Source organism: Pygocentrus nattereri, chromosome 17 (assembly GCF_015220715.1).
Source record: "Pygocentrus nattereri isolate fPygNat1 chromosome 17, fPygNat1.pri, whole genome shotgun sequence".
Taxonomy (NCBI): Eukaryota; Metazoa; Chordata; class Actinopteri; order Characiformes; family Serrasalmidae; genus Pygocentrus; species Pygocentrus nattereri.
The window spans coordinates 1,367,209-1,382,118 of record NC_051227.1 but is presented as its reverse complement, the minus strand read 5'-3'; the positions used below and the strand labels follow the sequence as shown (position 1 = coordinate 1,382,118).

General features: G+C 41.0%; 1 protein-coding gene across 1 annotated transcript in view; it reads right to left on the bottom strand.

Moving 5' to 3' along the window:
- The window catches only part of acsl3a (acyl-CoA synthetase long chain family member 3a), a 34,649-nt gene that overhangs the window by 16,026 nt on the left and 3,713 nt on the right, over nt 1-14,910 (bottom strand). Inside the window, exons 2-5 of the mRNA XM_017708878.2 lie at nt 11,776-12,359; nt 10,148-10,325; nt 6,257-6,366; nt 728-866 (exon numbers count right to left, since the gene is read on the bottom strand). Coding sequence (XP_017564367.1) covers nt 728-866; nt 6,257-6,366; nt 10,148-10,325; nt 11,776-12,132 — 784 coding nt within the window. The 5' untranslated portion in view covers nt 12,133-12,359. The remainder of the gene's footprint in view (nt 1-727; nt 867-6,256; nt 6,367-10,147; nt 10,326-11,775; nt 12,360-14,910) is intronic.

Sequence of the window (14,910 nt, the reverse complement as noted above, 5' to 3'; positions counted from 1 at the left end):
ATGGGCAGGTCAACTAAATTGAAGTCAACAAAAAACAAACATTTAGACCTTTTTCAAGGTCCTTATGAAAGTTCTTTAAAAACACAGCCAGGATGGAAGGCATAAAAGTTTCTAATAATCTACGAAAATGATCTCAATGAGCTGCTGAGGGTCAAACAAAACAGCTGTTGCTAGGAGAGAGGAAGAGAGTTGATGCATACAGTAATTTATCTGTGCTATAAGAAGGCAGGAGCGAGAGAAAGAGAGGAGAGAGGAATAATGACAAACATGATAAGGAGAAAGAGAAAGAGACAAAGAGCGCGATAAGTGCAGAGGGCAGCAGACAGGGAGTGAGATCAAGTTAGAAAGACGTCTGCACCCCCTGGTCTTAATTTGACACAGATGTGGGCTCTCTCTTTCACATGACCTGAAAGGACCTTACTCACACACAGCATACAAATCTCTGCACATGCTCACACAGAGACACTGCACAAAATCCAAGGGTGCACTGCTCCACACACACACACTCAAATAGTTCCCTACTCAATACACTACGTAGGTCATAAATAATGGTTTCTGCACTTAAACAGTACATTATATGTTTAACACAGTATGATTAGGGATTCAACCACAGGAACAAGATTGCCTACTGGTCATATAGTGCACTACCTCGCTGCAGAAGCCATAGATTTATGATATGAAACATATTTTTTATGAAACATATTTGAGGTTTAGCAATAAACTTTACCATTTTCAGGCTTGGCTCCAAGTGCCTGTATAGTAGCAATGCTGTGTACACTGATGCCTCGTGGATAACCTGGCCAGGATATGGGCTTGTCGTCGACAACAATAATATGCTGGAGTCTCGGCACTTCCATTAGAATCAACTAAGATGTAAGAGACAGACAAAGCAACATTGTTAATATAAACCTCTAGTACAACACAACTGTAACTTTGCCAAAATGAGTATATTCGAAAGACACATGCTGCCTTTTAGACAACATCTTTTTCAGGCACGTCCATGCATTTTTCAACGTGAACATGCCAAGAACCGCTACACATGGCTCCGTAATCAGAGAGTACAGGTGCTAGACCTTTCCTCAAAATAAGACAAAGGCCCTGTACAGTTGTGCAGCTGAAAGACATATAAAGCTGAAGAACGGCAAAAAATTCTGCTTTTAAAACTGCTTTAATTGGTGTCTTCAGTCTCTAAAAGTCTTCTTATTAAATTCTGATAAATAGGGGGATGTAACACTGTGCTAAACATGCTCCTGTCCCAACTTTTTTGGACTATGTTGCATGCATCATATTTGGAATTATTATATATTTACAAAGAAAATCATAAGGCAACATCAAACATTGTGCTTTTGTGATGTCTGCAATTTAATACAGGTCAAAAATAATGGACTAATCACTGCATCCAGTTTTGTTGGCATTTCACACAAGGTCCCATCATTTGGAGTAAGTCTTTTGGGGTCCATGGTAGGTAATTCATTTAGAATACAGACATGTACTTTGCAAACGCGCATTTGCAGACTTGGATCTTTACTAACTCATTAGTCTTTTAACTGAGTGGTAAGTTAAAACATAGAAACACTTGGTGAGCAATCATTGTAGATTTAGCAATATTAGGGTTAGACAGAGTTGATTTTTTCATGGAAGACAACTACCACTAGCTCATGAATGCCTTCCTTTTATTGGCCCACTCTTAAATTAACTAATTCAATAACTAATATTTAATTTATATTATGGTGTGGTTCAGACTAATGCTAGTGAAATATGCTTCAAATGACTTATGTTAAACAGGCTTAACGTAGAAGCAGAATTCTAGAGCATGTCCAGGAAATGTCTCCTTCACAAGCACACATGCAGGCATGTACATACACACGCACTCTCTATAAGTCTCTTTACCCTTCATGACTCACCCTGATACAAGAGGGCCTTGAGAGAACACAGACATCCCTCCGAAACGTGAGTCGGCATCACGTTTCTTCTTCTCCCTCTCCCTCCTTGTCTCCGTTTCCTGTCTATGTCTTTAGCCCCCTAATTCTTTAGCCTTCTCTTTTGCCCTGCCTATGTTCACGTAGGACATGGTCCTCAATAATTCCTTCTCATTACAGCAGCTGTTCTGCTGTAAGGAGTCCCTGCACTACAGATCGCTGTTAGAGACCGACGCAGAATTAGGCAAACATGCGATATTCCTCAATCACCAGCACATATTTTACAAGTGATATAATGAAAAGTGGCCGCAAGGCCGTCCGTATGCAGCCGATTTTAAAAGGGCTGTCAGAGATTTTATTTTCACCAGAGCAGAATTCTTTCAAAAGTTGAAAAAAAAAGCAATCAGGAAAGTGCTGAGCAACGTCAAGCACTTGTAGCTCTGGAGGGTAGTGAAAAAACAAAAACCAGGATGGATGACTCGTGGAAAATTCTGTCTTGTTGGTAAATGTCTGGAGAATATGAAATGCTGAACCTGAGACATTTCAATGCCAGACACTAAGAAGCAGCTTGGGAACAAACTTGTCACACCTCCCTCCTTCCTGGTCGTTACCTTTGCTGGGCGATTCCCACAAGTTCTTGCTGCACCAACTGACTACAGACTCTCACTGATCCACCTATCAGTGCTCCACTTACCCAGACTTCTGATCTGCACTCACACCTATTCCTAGTGAGTGCTCTATTAGAGTTCTCACTAAAACCAGAAAATTTGATCACATCAGCCGGGTTTTATCAGCGTTACACTGGCTTCCTATCAAATCTGTATTGACTATGAAATTCTCTTATTGACATATAAAGCCCTGCATGCTCTCTCACCGGAGTACCTGCAAGATCTTAATTCCCAATATGAACCACCTCGCTTACCCAGATCCCAGGATGCTGGTTTTCTACTGGTTCCTGAAATTTAGAAGACGTCAATGGGTGGAAGAGCTTTTTCTTACAAAGCCCCCAAATTGTGGAATAATCTCCCAGTTAATGTTCAGGACTCTGACACCGTCTCAGCCTTTAAGTCTGGACTGAAAACATATTTGTTTAGTTCAGCTTTTGATAACTAGCCTTCCCCTTCAGATAAAGGCAGGAGATCCAGGGGTTCATGGACATAGAGGCTTATAGTAAACTGAGATGTTGGTGCTGTTGACCCACCACTTCACGCGATCACACACATTTGTTCATGGTGGACTGGGGGGATCCCAGTGTCTCAGGGTTCTCTCATATCTATGTTACCTTCTGGTTCTCTCCCTTTAGTTTATGCTGTTATAGTTAGATCTGCCCGAGTCACCAGCCACACTCTGGGGGAGATCATATTCATTACAGTCAAACTCCTGAGCAGAACTCATTTAGTCTCTTTACTCTTTCTGAGATATTGACTGCCCTCCCATCCTGCTGAAGACCGACCATCAGGGCCTCCTCACCATCACCAACCTTCCCTCCTGTTCATTTGTGCTGCAACACCCTCAGTTACATCACTGTGCCATTCAGATGTATCAGCATAGAGATAGGATGGGACCGTTTCAGCTCAGTCCCACTGTTCATAAAGCCTCAGTCAGAGACCGCCTCAGTCAGAGACCGCCTCAGTCAGAGACTTCCTCTCACATCGCCATTTAGTTTAGCATATAAGCCCAGCTTTAGACCGAAATATTAAGTAGAGCCATTTTGTCCTTTTAACAAATATCTAACCACCTTAGGAGCCACAACATTTTACGTCCGTTTTACCATCTTGCCTCAGTGTGTGTTGATGTAGTAGCACAGGCTAAAATACAAACACAAACTCACTTACTTTGCTCTGCTTTAGCGTTTAGCTCAGCTGTAGAAGAGATTTCAGCTTCGCGAGTTGCTGCAGATTAAACGAATGAGGAAACCAACTGCAACCAAATCCATTTATCTCCAAATTATCGACGTTAGTCTCAAATCTCTCCATTTGCTCTCTCGTTCTCTACATTGTGTGTCCTGCAGTCTGCACGTCGGTCTTCAGCGTTAAAGGGTGAATTAGCAGTTATGCGTTAACTCCAGCGTTTACGACCGTTTATTGTGAAAACTGTGTTAGAAATGTGTGTTTTAACGATTTTACAGCAAAGGAGGGTTCCAGGTTATTTTACCTGTAAACCTAGTCCTGTGGAGCTGCAGCAGCAGTGGAGAGATTATTCAGGCCTGATTCTCACCCCAAACATTTTGAGGCTAAAGTGTTGCTGAAGTTTAATAAAGACTCTGAATGTGAATGTCTGTTCATACACCAGTCAGGTGTAACAATATGACCCTTCTTGTTTCTGCACTCACTGTCCATTTTATCAGCTCTACTTACTCTATAGGTGCTCTTTGTAGTTCTACAGTTACAGACTGTAGTCCATCTGTTTCTCTGCATCCTTTGTTAGCCCCCTTATTACCCTGTTTTCGAGTGGTCAGGACCCCCATGGACCCTCACAGAGCAGGTACTATTTGGGTGGTGGATCATTCTCAGCACTGCGGTAACCGTTTCTGCTTCTGTATGAACATATTAGTTATGTCTAGTCTAGCTAGCAAACTGCTAGCTAATTTTGACTGCTGAACCACAGAAACTGGATTGTGACAAAAAACAAAACATTCACTCACTGACTCTTTTTTCCACCAGTACAATGTACAACAGCTACAATGTAGAGCCCAATAATAATGGTGATGTTATGGTTACAATGTGCATGTCAGATCAGTTACGTTTTGCATATCAATGAGTTCTGTACATAAAAATGAACTGCATACTATGATGTCAGAATAGGACTCCATGAGGATCTCTCTGATTCCCTGAATTCTGACAATCTTTAACTGTTTCACTTTACTTGGATAAAGTGAAAGTTGACCCTCTATTTCATATCCTCTGGGCCTCATACGGGCTCCTCTGGGACTGACCTCCAAATGCTGGAGGTTTCATAATGACAAAATGGAATGATTGAGAATCAGCATGGTGTATATACACACTACACTGCCAAAAGTATTCATTCACCCATCCAAATAATTGAATTCAGGTGTTCCAGTCACTTCCGTGGCCACAGGTGTATAAAGCCGAGCCCCTAGGCCTGCAGACTGCTTCTACAGACATTAGTGAAAGAATGGGTCGCTCTCAGGAGCTCAGTGAATTCCAGCGTGGTGCCGTGATCGGACGCCACCTGTGCAGCAAGTCCAGTCGTGAAATTTCCTCACTACTAAATATTCCACAGTCAACTGTCAGTGGGATTATAACAAAGTGGAAGCGATTGGGAACGACAGCAACTCAGCCACGAAGTGGTATAGGTCACGTAAAATGACAGAGCGGTCGGCGGGTGCTGAGGGGCATAGTGCGCAGAGGTCACCAACTTTCTGCAGAGTCAATCACTACAGACCTCCAAACTTCATGTGGCCTTCAGATCAGCTCAAGAACAGCATAGAGAGCTTCATGGAATGGGTTTCCATGGCCGAGCAGCTGCATCCAAGCCTTACATCACCAAGCGCAATGCAAAGCGTGGAATGCAGTGGTGTAAAGCGCCGCCACTGGACTCTAGAGCAGTGGAGACGGGTTCTCTGGAGTGATGAATCACACTTCTCAGTCTGTCAGTCTGACGAGTCTGGGTTTGGTGGTTGATAAGAGAACGGTACTTGTCTGACTGCATTGTGCCAAGTGTAAAGTTTGGTGAAGTGGGGGATCATGGTGTGGGGTTGTTTTTCAGGTATTGGGCTTGACCCCTTAGTTCCAGTGAAAGGAACAAAATATTTTGGACGATTTCATGCTCCCAACTTTGTGGGAACAGTTTGGGGACGGCCCCTTCCTGTTCCAACATGAAATGGATAAGCGAGTTTAGTGTGGAAGAACTTGACTGGCCTGCACAGAGTCCTGACCTGAACCCCTGACATGAATTAGAGTATAAACACTCCTAACCCTCGTGGAAAGCCTTCCTAGAAGAGTTGAAGCTGTTATAGCTGCAAAGAGTGGACCAACATCATATTAAACCCTATGGATTAAGAGTGGGATGTCACTCAAGTTCATATGCGTGTGAAGGCAGACGAGCGAATACTTGGCAACATAGTGTATGTTTATACACACACATATATCATCACTGTCCTATGAAAAACAAGTATCTCCAAAATAGTAACTTTACAGGAGAAGGCAATAACGTTCTTTACTTTCAATGTAAGTTAATGGAAAAAGTTTTATTCTAAGATATTTTTGAGTTTTTCTATTGGTCCAATCATCATGAAATTTTTACACCATGTAAAGGACGGCTGCTGAGCTCAAACGATGCAGGATACACACAGTGTTGTAGTACTGTGATTATACCTTGAGCTTGGTCTCCAGAAGCTCTTTACTAGTGATGATATGGGAAACTTCAGTCTGTTTGAGTCCATGTGCAATTGCTGGACCACCAAGGGTAGAGTAGAGAGTCACCACTGCAACACACAAACAAATATCAGTTTACTGTGACCAAGTGCCATGGTGCACATTGCTGTGATCGCAACATCAGACACAAATATAACTCCATCTGTTAGTATAAGTAACAGACACAAAACAAAGTTACTGACAATTAATGCTAAAAGGAGGTAATGAGCATTGACATTATATAAATAGGATCCTATACCCAAGTACCCAGGAGATTTAATGTGCCGTTATCCACAAGTATTTCAGCTAAGTAATGCCTTAAAAACCAGAAAAGTAGTAATAGATACATGTAGCAGTGAGATCACAGATATCTACACAAATATGTACAGTACTATGCAAAAGTCAGACAAGGCACACTTGATTAATACATTTCCTGTCTAAATGGTCATTATAACCCAAAGCACAAACACAAACATGACCTGGCTGCAAGGACAGAGGGCTGCTGAAATGATCACCATTCTGCGTCACTGCCTAAGGGCGTGACACCTCAGCTGAGAGACACACATACTCATGCATGCGTATGCGCTGATCAGATCACCCCAAACACACACACACACACACACACACACACACCCAAACAGAAACAAGCGTAAATCTCTATAACAAACATGAACCATACTTTGCATAACTGTTTGAAATGAAAACTGATAAAAAACGAATTAGTGGTCTCACACACTCCCTGTTGGAAATATGTGTGTAGGAGGGCGCCGGATGTGGAAGACTACGTGAGTATCTGATGTTGACAGAAACACTAGGGTGCAGAAGTCAGCCAGAAGACCTGTGTGTTTGTGTGTGCGTAAGTTTAGGGATGTCCTTAAGGGCTGAGAAAAGGCACGTCGCCATAACACATCTTAGAGAGACAGAGGAGAGGGGAAGAAGGAGAGTCAGAAAGAAAGAAAGAAGGGGTGGGGGTGGTGGGGGGGGGGGGGGGGGGGGGGGGGGGGCAGCACACTTATATAACTGCAGAGCAGTGGGGACAAACTGACCTCTTTCAGACATACATGTGCACACAAACTCTCGAATATCATAAAACCCTTTGAGAAATGGGAAAAAGTAACCATTTGAATAAATGGGATTGGAATGTACACTTAAATGCTGCTTTTTTGGAGGGTATAAGAAGTTTACTTTGTGTAATGTAATTGTATGCGTCTATCAGAGACAGGCATTTTATACCAAAAACTATGGGTGTGCATGGCAGGGATTCAGTGGGTCAATGGCTATACAGGTATGAATATAAGAGATAAGAACAGATAAGAACAGTAATGTAAAATTGTATGTAAAATAGTCGTGTCTACACAATTTTGTAATTTCTTTCGATTTGAAAATAAGGCTGCAGCATACATGTCCTGCTCCTCATTCCTCCGCTTTGTGTAGGTTAAGTGGTCCATGGACTTTTGTAGCGTAGTTTCAAGTTCCAATCAGAATATAGCAGGCAGAATCATATGCTACTTAAAAGAAAGCAAGCTATAGTACATTACTACATTACTGACCCTATACATATTATTCCTCTGTATTTGTAATCCCAGCCCCAATTTCTACGTTTTATACATGTTTATGTACTGGCAGTTTATGTCCCTTTCCCATCTGACAGCCCAGGGGTGGCGCCACACCTCAAAGTGGTGGGGCACCACATGCTGTTTCAAAAAAGAGAAAAAAAAAAGTGTCTAGCTGAGTGACGAAATGCAATTAGGCCACTGACTATCATTGCCTTTCATGTCATTCTAGTGTCTTTATAAACCTATTCAGAGGTGGGTAGTAGCTAATTACATTTACTCATGTACTTACGTGAAATATTAAAGGATTTTCTGAGTATTTTCAAATCACATTCATTTTACTTCTACTAAAGTGAGTAAAGGAATCTTTTTACTGGCTAAAATGCGTTCGTATTTAGCCACCAATTCCATTTTTTGTGTTTAATTTCAATGTTTTTATGGTAGCAATATTTGTATTGCCTTGTTATTAGTTACATCTTATACTTTAGACCAAAAAAAATCCCAACCTGATAAGAACAGAGTTGAACAAAATTTATGCTGACAAATGCTGGATGTACAGAGTTTCACTGCAGGACTCACGACTAAAGTTGATTATTGACTTGCTACTTTTGCATTTCTACTCAAGTTGTTTTGGGAAATACTTTTGTGTAATTATTTTATGTAAGTATCAATACTTTTACTTGAGTATTGGTTTAGGCTCCTCTACCCACCTGATCATGAACAGCCATAAAGAGCCGTATTTGTTAGCTAACATCTCTAAAGAGCGTCCGGCTGTTTTCATATCCAGCTCATTTTCTGAAAACTGCAACACAGGCTGTTTTTGTGATATTGGATCTCATCGGTTTGGACGGTGTACTGCAAGTGCTAAAGTGGACTAAATCACACGGGAATTTTGCGGGAATGCTAGCACTCTGTTACGTTCACTTTGACCCATCTGCCAAAATCAAACGAATATCATTATTTTATTGTTTGTCATCATTTACTGCAGCTCGCAATACTAAAAAGAAATGAGCAATTGTGACAATTAAATGTTAATGCAGCAGATTTTTCAGACAGTACAGCGAGAATGTGCACTGGAAAAATGTGTTATTCTCTCCTTAATTAGCGCAACTTAAGTTTTTTAGTGTGGACCTATATACTGGCAGAATCCTATGTCAAAACTGAAGTAATAAAATAAAAGTTTGACAGATCCACACCAAGCAATGTAACTACCAGCTGAAATGGAGATTCTGATTCCGGCTCTGCCGCTGAGTTTTACTCTGCCTGTTCGTGCTGGTCAGCACTTCATGTAGTTTAGGGAAAGCAGAGTTTTTTTTTTATTTTATGTGTGTGTCCTGAACTTAAAAAGTACAGATCGGTGACTATGATAGCCATACATTATTATTATTATTATTAGAATTATTATTTTATTCATTCATTTATTTTCCAATTTTCTCCCCAATTTAGACATATCCAATTGCACCCACTAGTTAGGAGTCCCCCTCTCACATATACCACCAGCGTTAGGGGGAGAGAGTAAGTACAGACTTTCTCTGAGATCTGTGAAGTTTTTGGAACTGCCCCTAGCGCAACATCATTGGACAGCTGAATGTGCTCAGAAAGCGGCAGCCACCCGCTCGCAGCAGCCCTGCCTGCACTGTCTAGCGTCACAAGAGCGAGGCCAGTTGTGCTCTCTTGGACACCTGGCCACGGATGGCTGTGGCATCACCAGGGAGATCATACATCATTTTAATAAACCTGAAATGAGATGACAACCCATGGGAAGCTATGATCAAAGATTAAGTTTAGCGAAATATTCAGGTCAATGCAGTCTGGCAGAAAACAGCTAGCTAACTCATGTCTGTTAAAATATTTAAATGAGTACATAATGTGCTTTTCACAGAGGCAGTGACTTTTTTATTGCATGATTGCTTCAGTTTTTACTGTCGTCATTATGTTTATACTTACAATTTTATATTTTGCTACTGTAGACTTTACTCAGTGTTTGCTTAGATAAATGTTCTTGCTTGCAGTCATACTAGAAACTAGAAAACACTGATATGGAAATTCTGGGTCGAAATTCAATATTTTGCACTGTCAATGCCGATGCTGATCTAAAACCATAATATATAAATGCAGAAACTGGGACTAAATTCACTAGAATTAACATTACAGAGAAACATAACATACATTTGTAAAGTATTATGAATGTACTGAAATACTGAAATTGGCATATTAGCCCAGAGTTGTGATTCACATTAACACTGGCTCAGAAATGGTGACATGGGTATGTGTGTGTTCATGGGTGTATACAACTCACACGGGAAGTTGTACATGAAGCATGCCTGGGCAGCTATGATCCACTCTGTTCTGGTTTCGCAGAAGATGGCAATGTTTTTGCAGGGCTTCTGCCCCAAAGCAAGTAATCCACTCCCAAAGTCCCTTGCTGCTCTATATGCTTGCCCATATGACAACCACTGATACTCTCCCAGTATCACCTACAGCAGGAGAGAAAGACAGAAGGACAGAATATTTAGTCTCGACTCTTTCACTTGGTTTAAACTGCACTCATATTGACAATGATATATTAATACGTTAATTAAACATGGGTGTTTTTGGTGGTTATCATGCAGAAGATCATCCTTTTTGAACAAGAATAGTAAGACAGTGCCATCTGCTGGAGAATCCAGCTGATTTGATCCATCCTGATCTGTTGTCATGATAACTGCTTCCTACAATTAACGTGTATAGAGTTAATACTATAAACCTGCATTCATTAATATTGATACTCTCCAATCTGATTTTACTGTCCGATTTTATTGCCATACATATCACTGATACACACACCAATTCCACCTCTAGTGATGGAAGGTCAGGCTGTGAAGTTGCAATACCAGTCAGTTAAGCAATAAGTTAGAAAGGACTGTACTGTGTATCTAACATTTGAGAAAAACTAAGTGGGATGTTATCTGTGCATCCTTGTTGATGGTCAATTTAAAGACATTCTCCAGGGTCTACAGCAGATGGGGTCAGGTCTTCCCCCTTCCTAGCAATATCAGTGATCCCTCAGACAGTCCCTCCGTCTTACTGACATTAAAGGAGATTCCTGTCAGGGCATCAATCAAGTGCCCAGCCTGGTCCATGTGAGTTGGCTTATCAGTGCCAGAAACAAGGCCTATGATGGTGATCTTTTTAGTGTGCTTGGTGATAACACTGCCTAGAAAAAAGGGATCAAAACACAGCACCCGCCCAGATGTTGGACATCTACAGTTATAATGGTGGAAACATCTTGAACTGTCTCACCCTGCTTTCTATCAGAGATTTTCTGCATTAGTGGGTTTTAATCATAACAGCATTGGGATACTACTGAAAAGTACATTTGTTTACATAGTTAACTTTCCCCATAACAACACAGAATGCACAACAATAACTTTTTTATCATGTGGAAATGATCGAAAGGTTTGAATATACATGTCAATTTCTCAACTAGCTTCACAAGAGCGAAATTACATCATGCATTTGTTGTCATCAGCAATCAGGGCAGCTGCTAATGGTTTGGGAATTAGGAAGCACCGCATTATTGGATATTATTCATTACTGGGTTGGGAAAGGTTCAAGCATCAAGACTGTGCCAATACACTGTCGTTGAGCTCTTGAGCGTGTTATCATTGTGACTAGAGTGGACAGGGAGCAAGTGTTGGTGCGCTAATCACACTGCACGTATAATTAGCTTGTTCTACACACTTACAGGGTTGTGCAAGCCAGATTATAGGACTGTAAACCACCCCGCCCCTCTGACAGTGTGGGTTCATACATATGCCCCATACATATGTGTAACAGATTTAGTAAATACGGCTGGTTTTTCCATTCGTTTTTTTTTTTTTTTTCTTCTGTATGTCACCCCCTCTCTCTCATGTTACACACAAATAGACACTGGTCTCCCCTCACCTTCTTGAACACTCTCCCATTCTCCTGCTTCTCCTCCTCCTCACGCAGTACCTGTCTGGTCCCCAGGAAGTCCTGCTTGGAGAAGCGCTGAGCTGAAATTTCAAACACCCTGTCCAAGGTGTTTACACCTGGCTGCAGACATGTGGTTAGTCTGTCCAGAGCAGCCACATCCCGGTAGGGCCCAGCTGGACGTCCACTCACTGAGCGCGCCTTGACCCACTGTGAGGGGTGGCTTAAGGAGCCTGAGCTGGAATAGCCCAGCAACAGAGCTGGTAGGTATGTCAGCAGAGAATAGAGCCATACCACCACTCTAAACAAGACAAAAACCAAAGGGTTCACATCTTCCTTCAGCCTCATGCTGAGAAAGGCAACAAAATGGAGGGGGGGGGGGCGAGAGAGAGAGAGAGAGAGAGAGAGAGAGAGACAAAAAGAGGGAAATGGGATGGACCCTTGCAGCTTTTTCTTCTCCACTCTTTGATCTTCTATCTCATCTTCTATACTTCCTCTTCCACTGTATGTACTTTGCGGGGCTGGTCTGTGTCTCCCTTAGCCAGGTAAGGTAGACTAGAAGCCTCTTAAAGCACCTAAACAGAAAGAAGAGAGAATGTAGTTTAGTAGTTTAATGATTAGCAGAATCAGAAATGGCCTAAACATTCTCGCATCAAAAGATGATAAAAAAAAAAACAAAAAAACAAGCCCCTTATTTTCTGAAACCATGTAAACGCAGAAGCAGGAAAAAGGTTCCCTACATCAGGCACATGAATGTAAACATGGGTGTGTTTTCATGCTGGGGTGTGTTTATGAGTAAGAATACACACACATTAATCTTCAGGTGATCAATTGTTCTTGGATGGGAAGAATTTGATTTCTAAATTCTCCTGACTGACCTGCTCCTGTATGCAGGGTCAAAAAATGACAATATATTCATCCTGGAAAAAAAGCAGAAAACATCTACTGTGCTTTCTCTTTGCAAAGTCTCGCAGCTTCCCGATTTCTGTATTCTCCCATGTTCTGACAATCAGTTTGATGGCAATCAGTGATGACTACGGTGATAATTCAAAGTTCAATTAAGAATTTATTATTAAAATATAATTAATAAATCTGCTGCCAAGCAATGCAACTTGTTGTCGGTAGGCTATGGTTTCCAAGCAACACAACAGTCAACGAATATTGCATGAACAGCACAATGATTTAATTCAGCTGATGTCTGCAATCATAAACGTGTATATATATTTACTATGGCTTCAACATGAACTATTCATTTTATAAATACGGTTTTAAGGAATATAATTACTCACATGATATCACAGTGAGAAAATAGTAAGAGTTATATGCTGTCATACTGTCTGGAGGTAGTTTCAAAATACAACTGTAATCCTCTCTTGCTACTTACACACACACACACACACACACACACACACACACACACAAACACATATGGGCAATTTTAGCAGAAATACATTAGAGTGTGCATTACTGCAGATTATATTTCCACAAATAACTTTCTCTCACTTTGGCTTTCTGTAATTCCCCCATATGATGTTTCTACTCCTAGCAAAAACATAAATAAGTCAAGAGTATGTGAACAAATACATAAACAACAAAATAAGCTCCCAGAATCCTCCACCACTGCCCAGTTGCTTTATCTGGTTACCCGTAATCCTCATATATACTCACAGTCTAGATCAATGACTTCCTGTGGTTTTAATAAAAGCTTTCATATCAGTGTAAACACAGTGGAAATGCATAATGCCAGTTACCCAATACGAGCTAAAAGGGCCACGTAACAAACTTGCTTGGCCAATAAGAACACAGAAACTAATCACCACAGGAGTGAAATATCCTGTTCTTTATCAGACTGAGCCGTTGAGAAATCATTCAGAATTAAATTGTACTGACATGTGACTGGTTAATATGTGACGCATCAGAAATGACCAGATTTCACTGGTGGGCAGTTGGAGGAAAGAAGCACTGCTCACTTCCTTTCTGATGAAAAGAGTCTTTGTCTAAAGGCGCCAGCACACATGCCTGTATAAGCTATGAGAGCGAGCGAGAGCATTGCTAGCACGTCTGTGTGACCCAGCACAGTAGATGGTGTTTGTATGTGTACATACCTCAGCCTTAAAGGGCTTACCTCCTACATTTTGTTTTTCTCCGAGGTCCACTTATGTTTGTGTGGGTTACTTGTACCAAAAACATAATTGTCATTCACTTTTTTTACATGTTTAGTCGTATATGGACTGTTCAGACAGAATACCCTGTTTCATGCTACATTTAGAAATAAGCCCAGGTTGAAACATTCCTTATAACGGCAACATCTATGAACAGCTAAATTAGAGCGTATAGGCAGAAATGCATTGGTTTTTGTGACATCACAAAAACATAAACTTTACAGCTTAATACATGGGCCACATGGACTAAGTAGAGAACACTACATAATGAAATTGTATATAGCATAATGAATGAACATAATGAATTTTAATAGTGTTTACAGCAAACTTTTTTATTTTTTAAAAAAATTTACGAAAGTCATCACATTGGCCCTTTAAAGTTAAAGCCATAAAAGTGGTCTTCTATGACTGAAACACTGTGTGCTGGTGCATGTAATTAATTCAGAAATCACAGATTCAAACCAAACACAGTGTGCAGTCACTGCTGTGCCACTCAAATATAAAGTAAGGCCCATGGTTGTTATGGAGATGATGGCCCATTCATAAGAATATTAGGTCTTGAAGTGTCTAGGAAAAGAAGAGGGGTGGGTGGGTGGGTGATGACTGTTTCATAACTTCAGAAAGGCAAATTCCAAAAGCAAAATATATAGACTGTGTACTCAACATCCAAATCTACATTAGACGTCCAGTGGAATCCATGCACTGAATCCGTCTACTTCAAGGGGGAGCGCCCATTTCTGACACAGGCGTTCAACTGTGTACACTCCATAGGAAAGCAGCGCCAACAGAATGGGATGCTTCGGGCAGCTGCACATCACAATATATGACATCACATTATGTTTCTAAAATTAATCAGCATTATTGTGTCATAGCAATACTAGTAAACCAGTATAGACAATGTCGCTCAGCACAAAGATGAATTAAAAGCTACCACAGTTCGATCAAAGATTTGAAGAATGATATT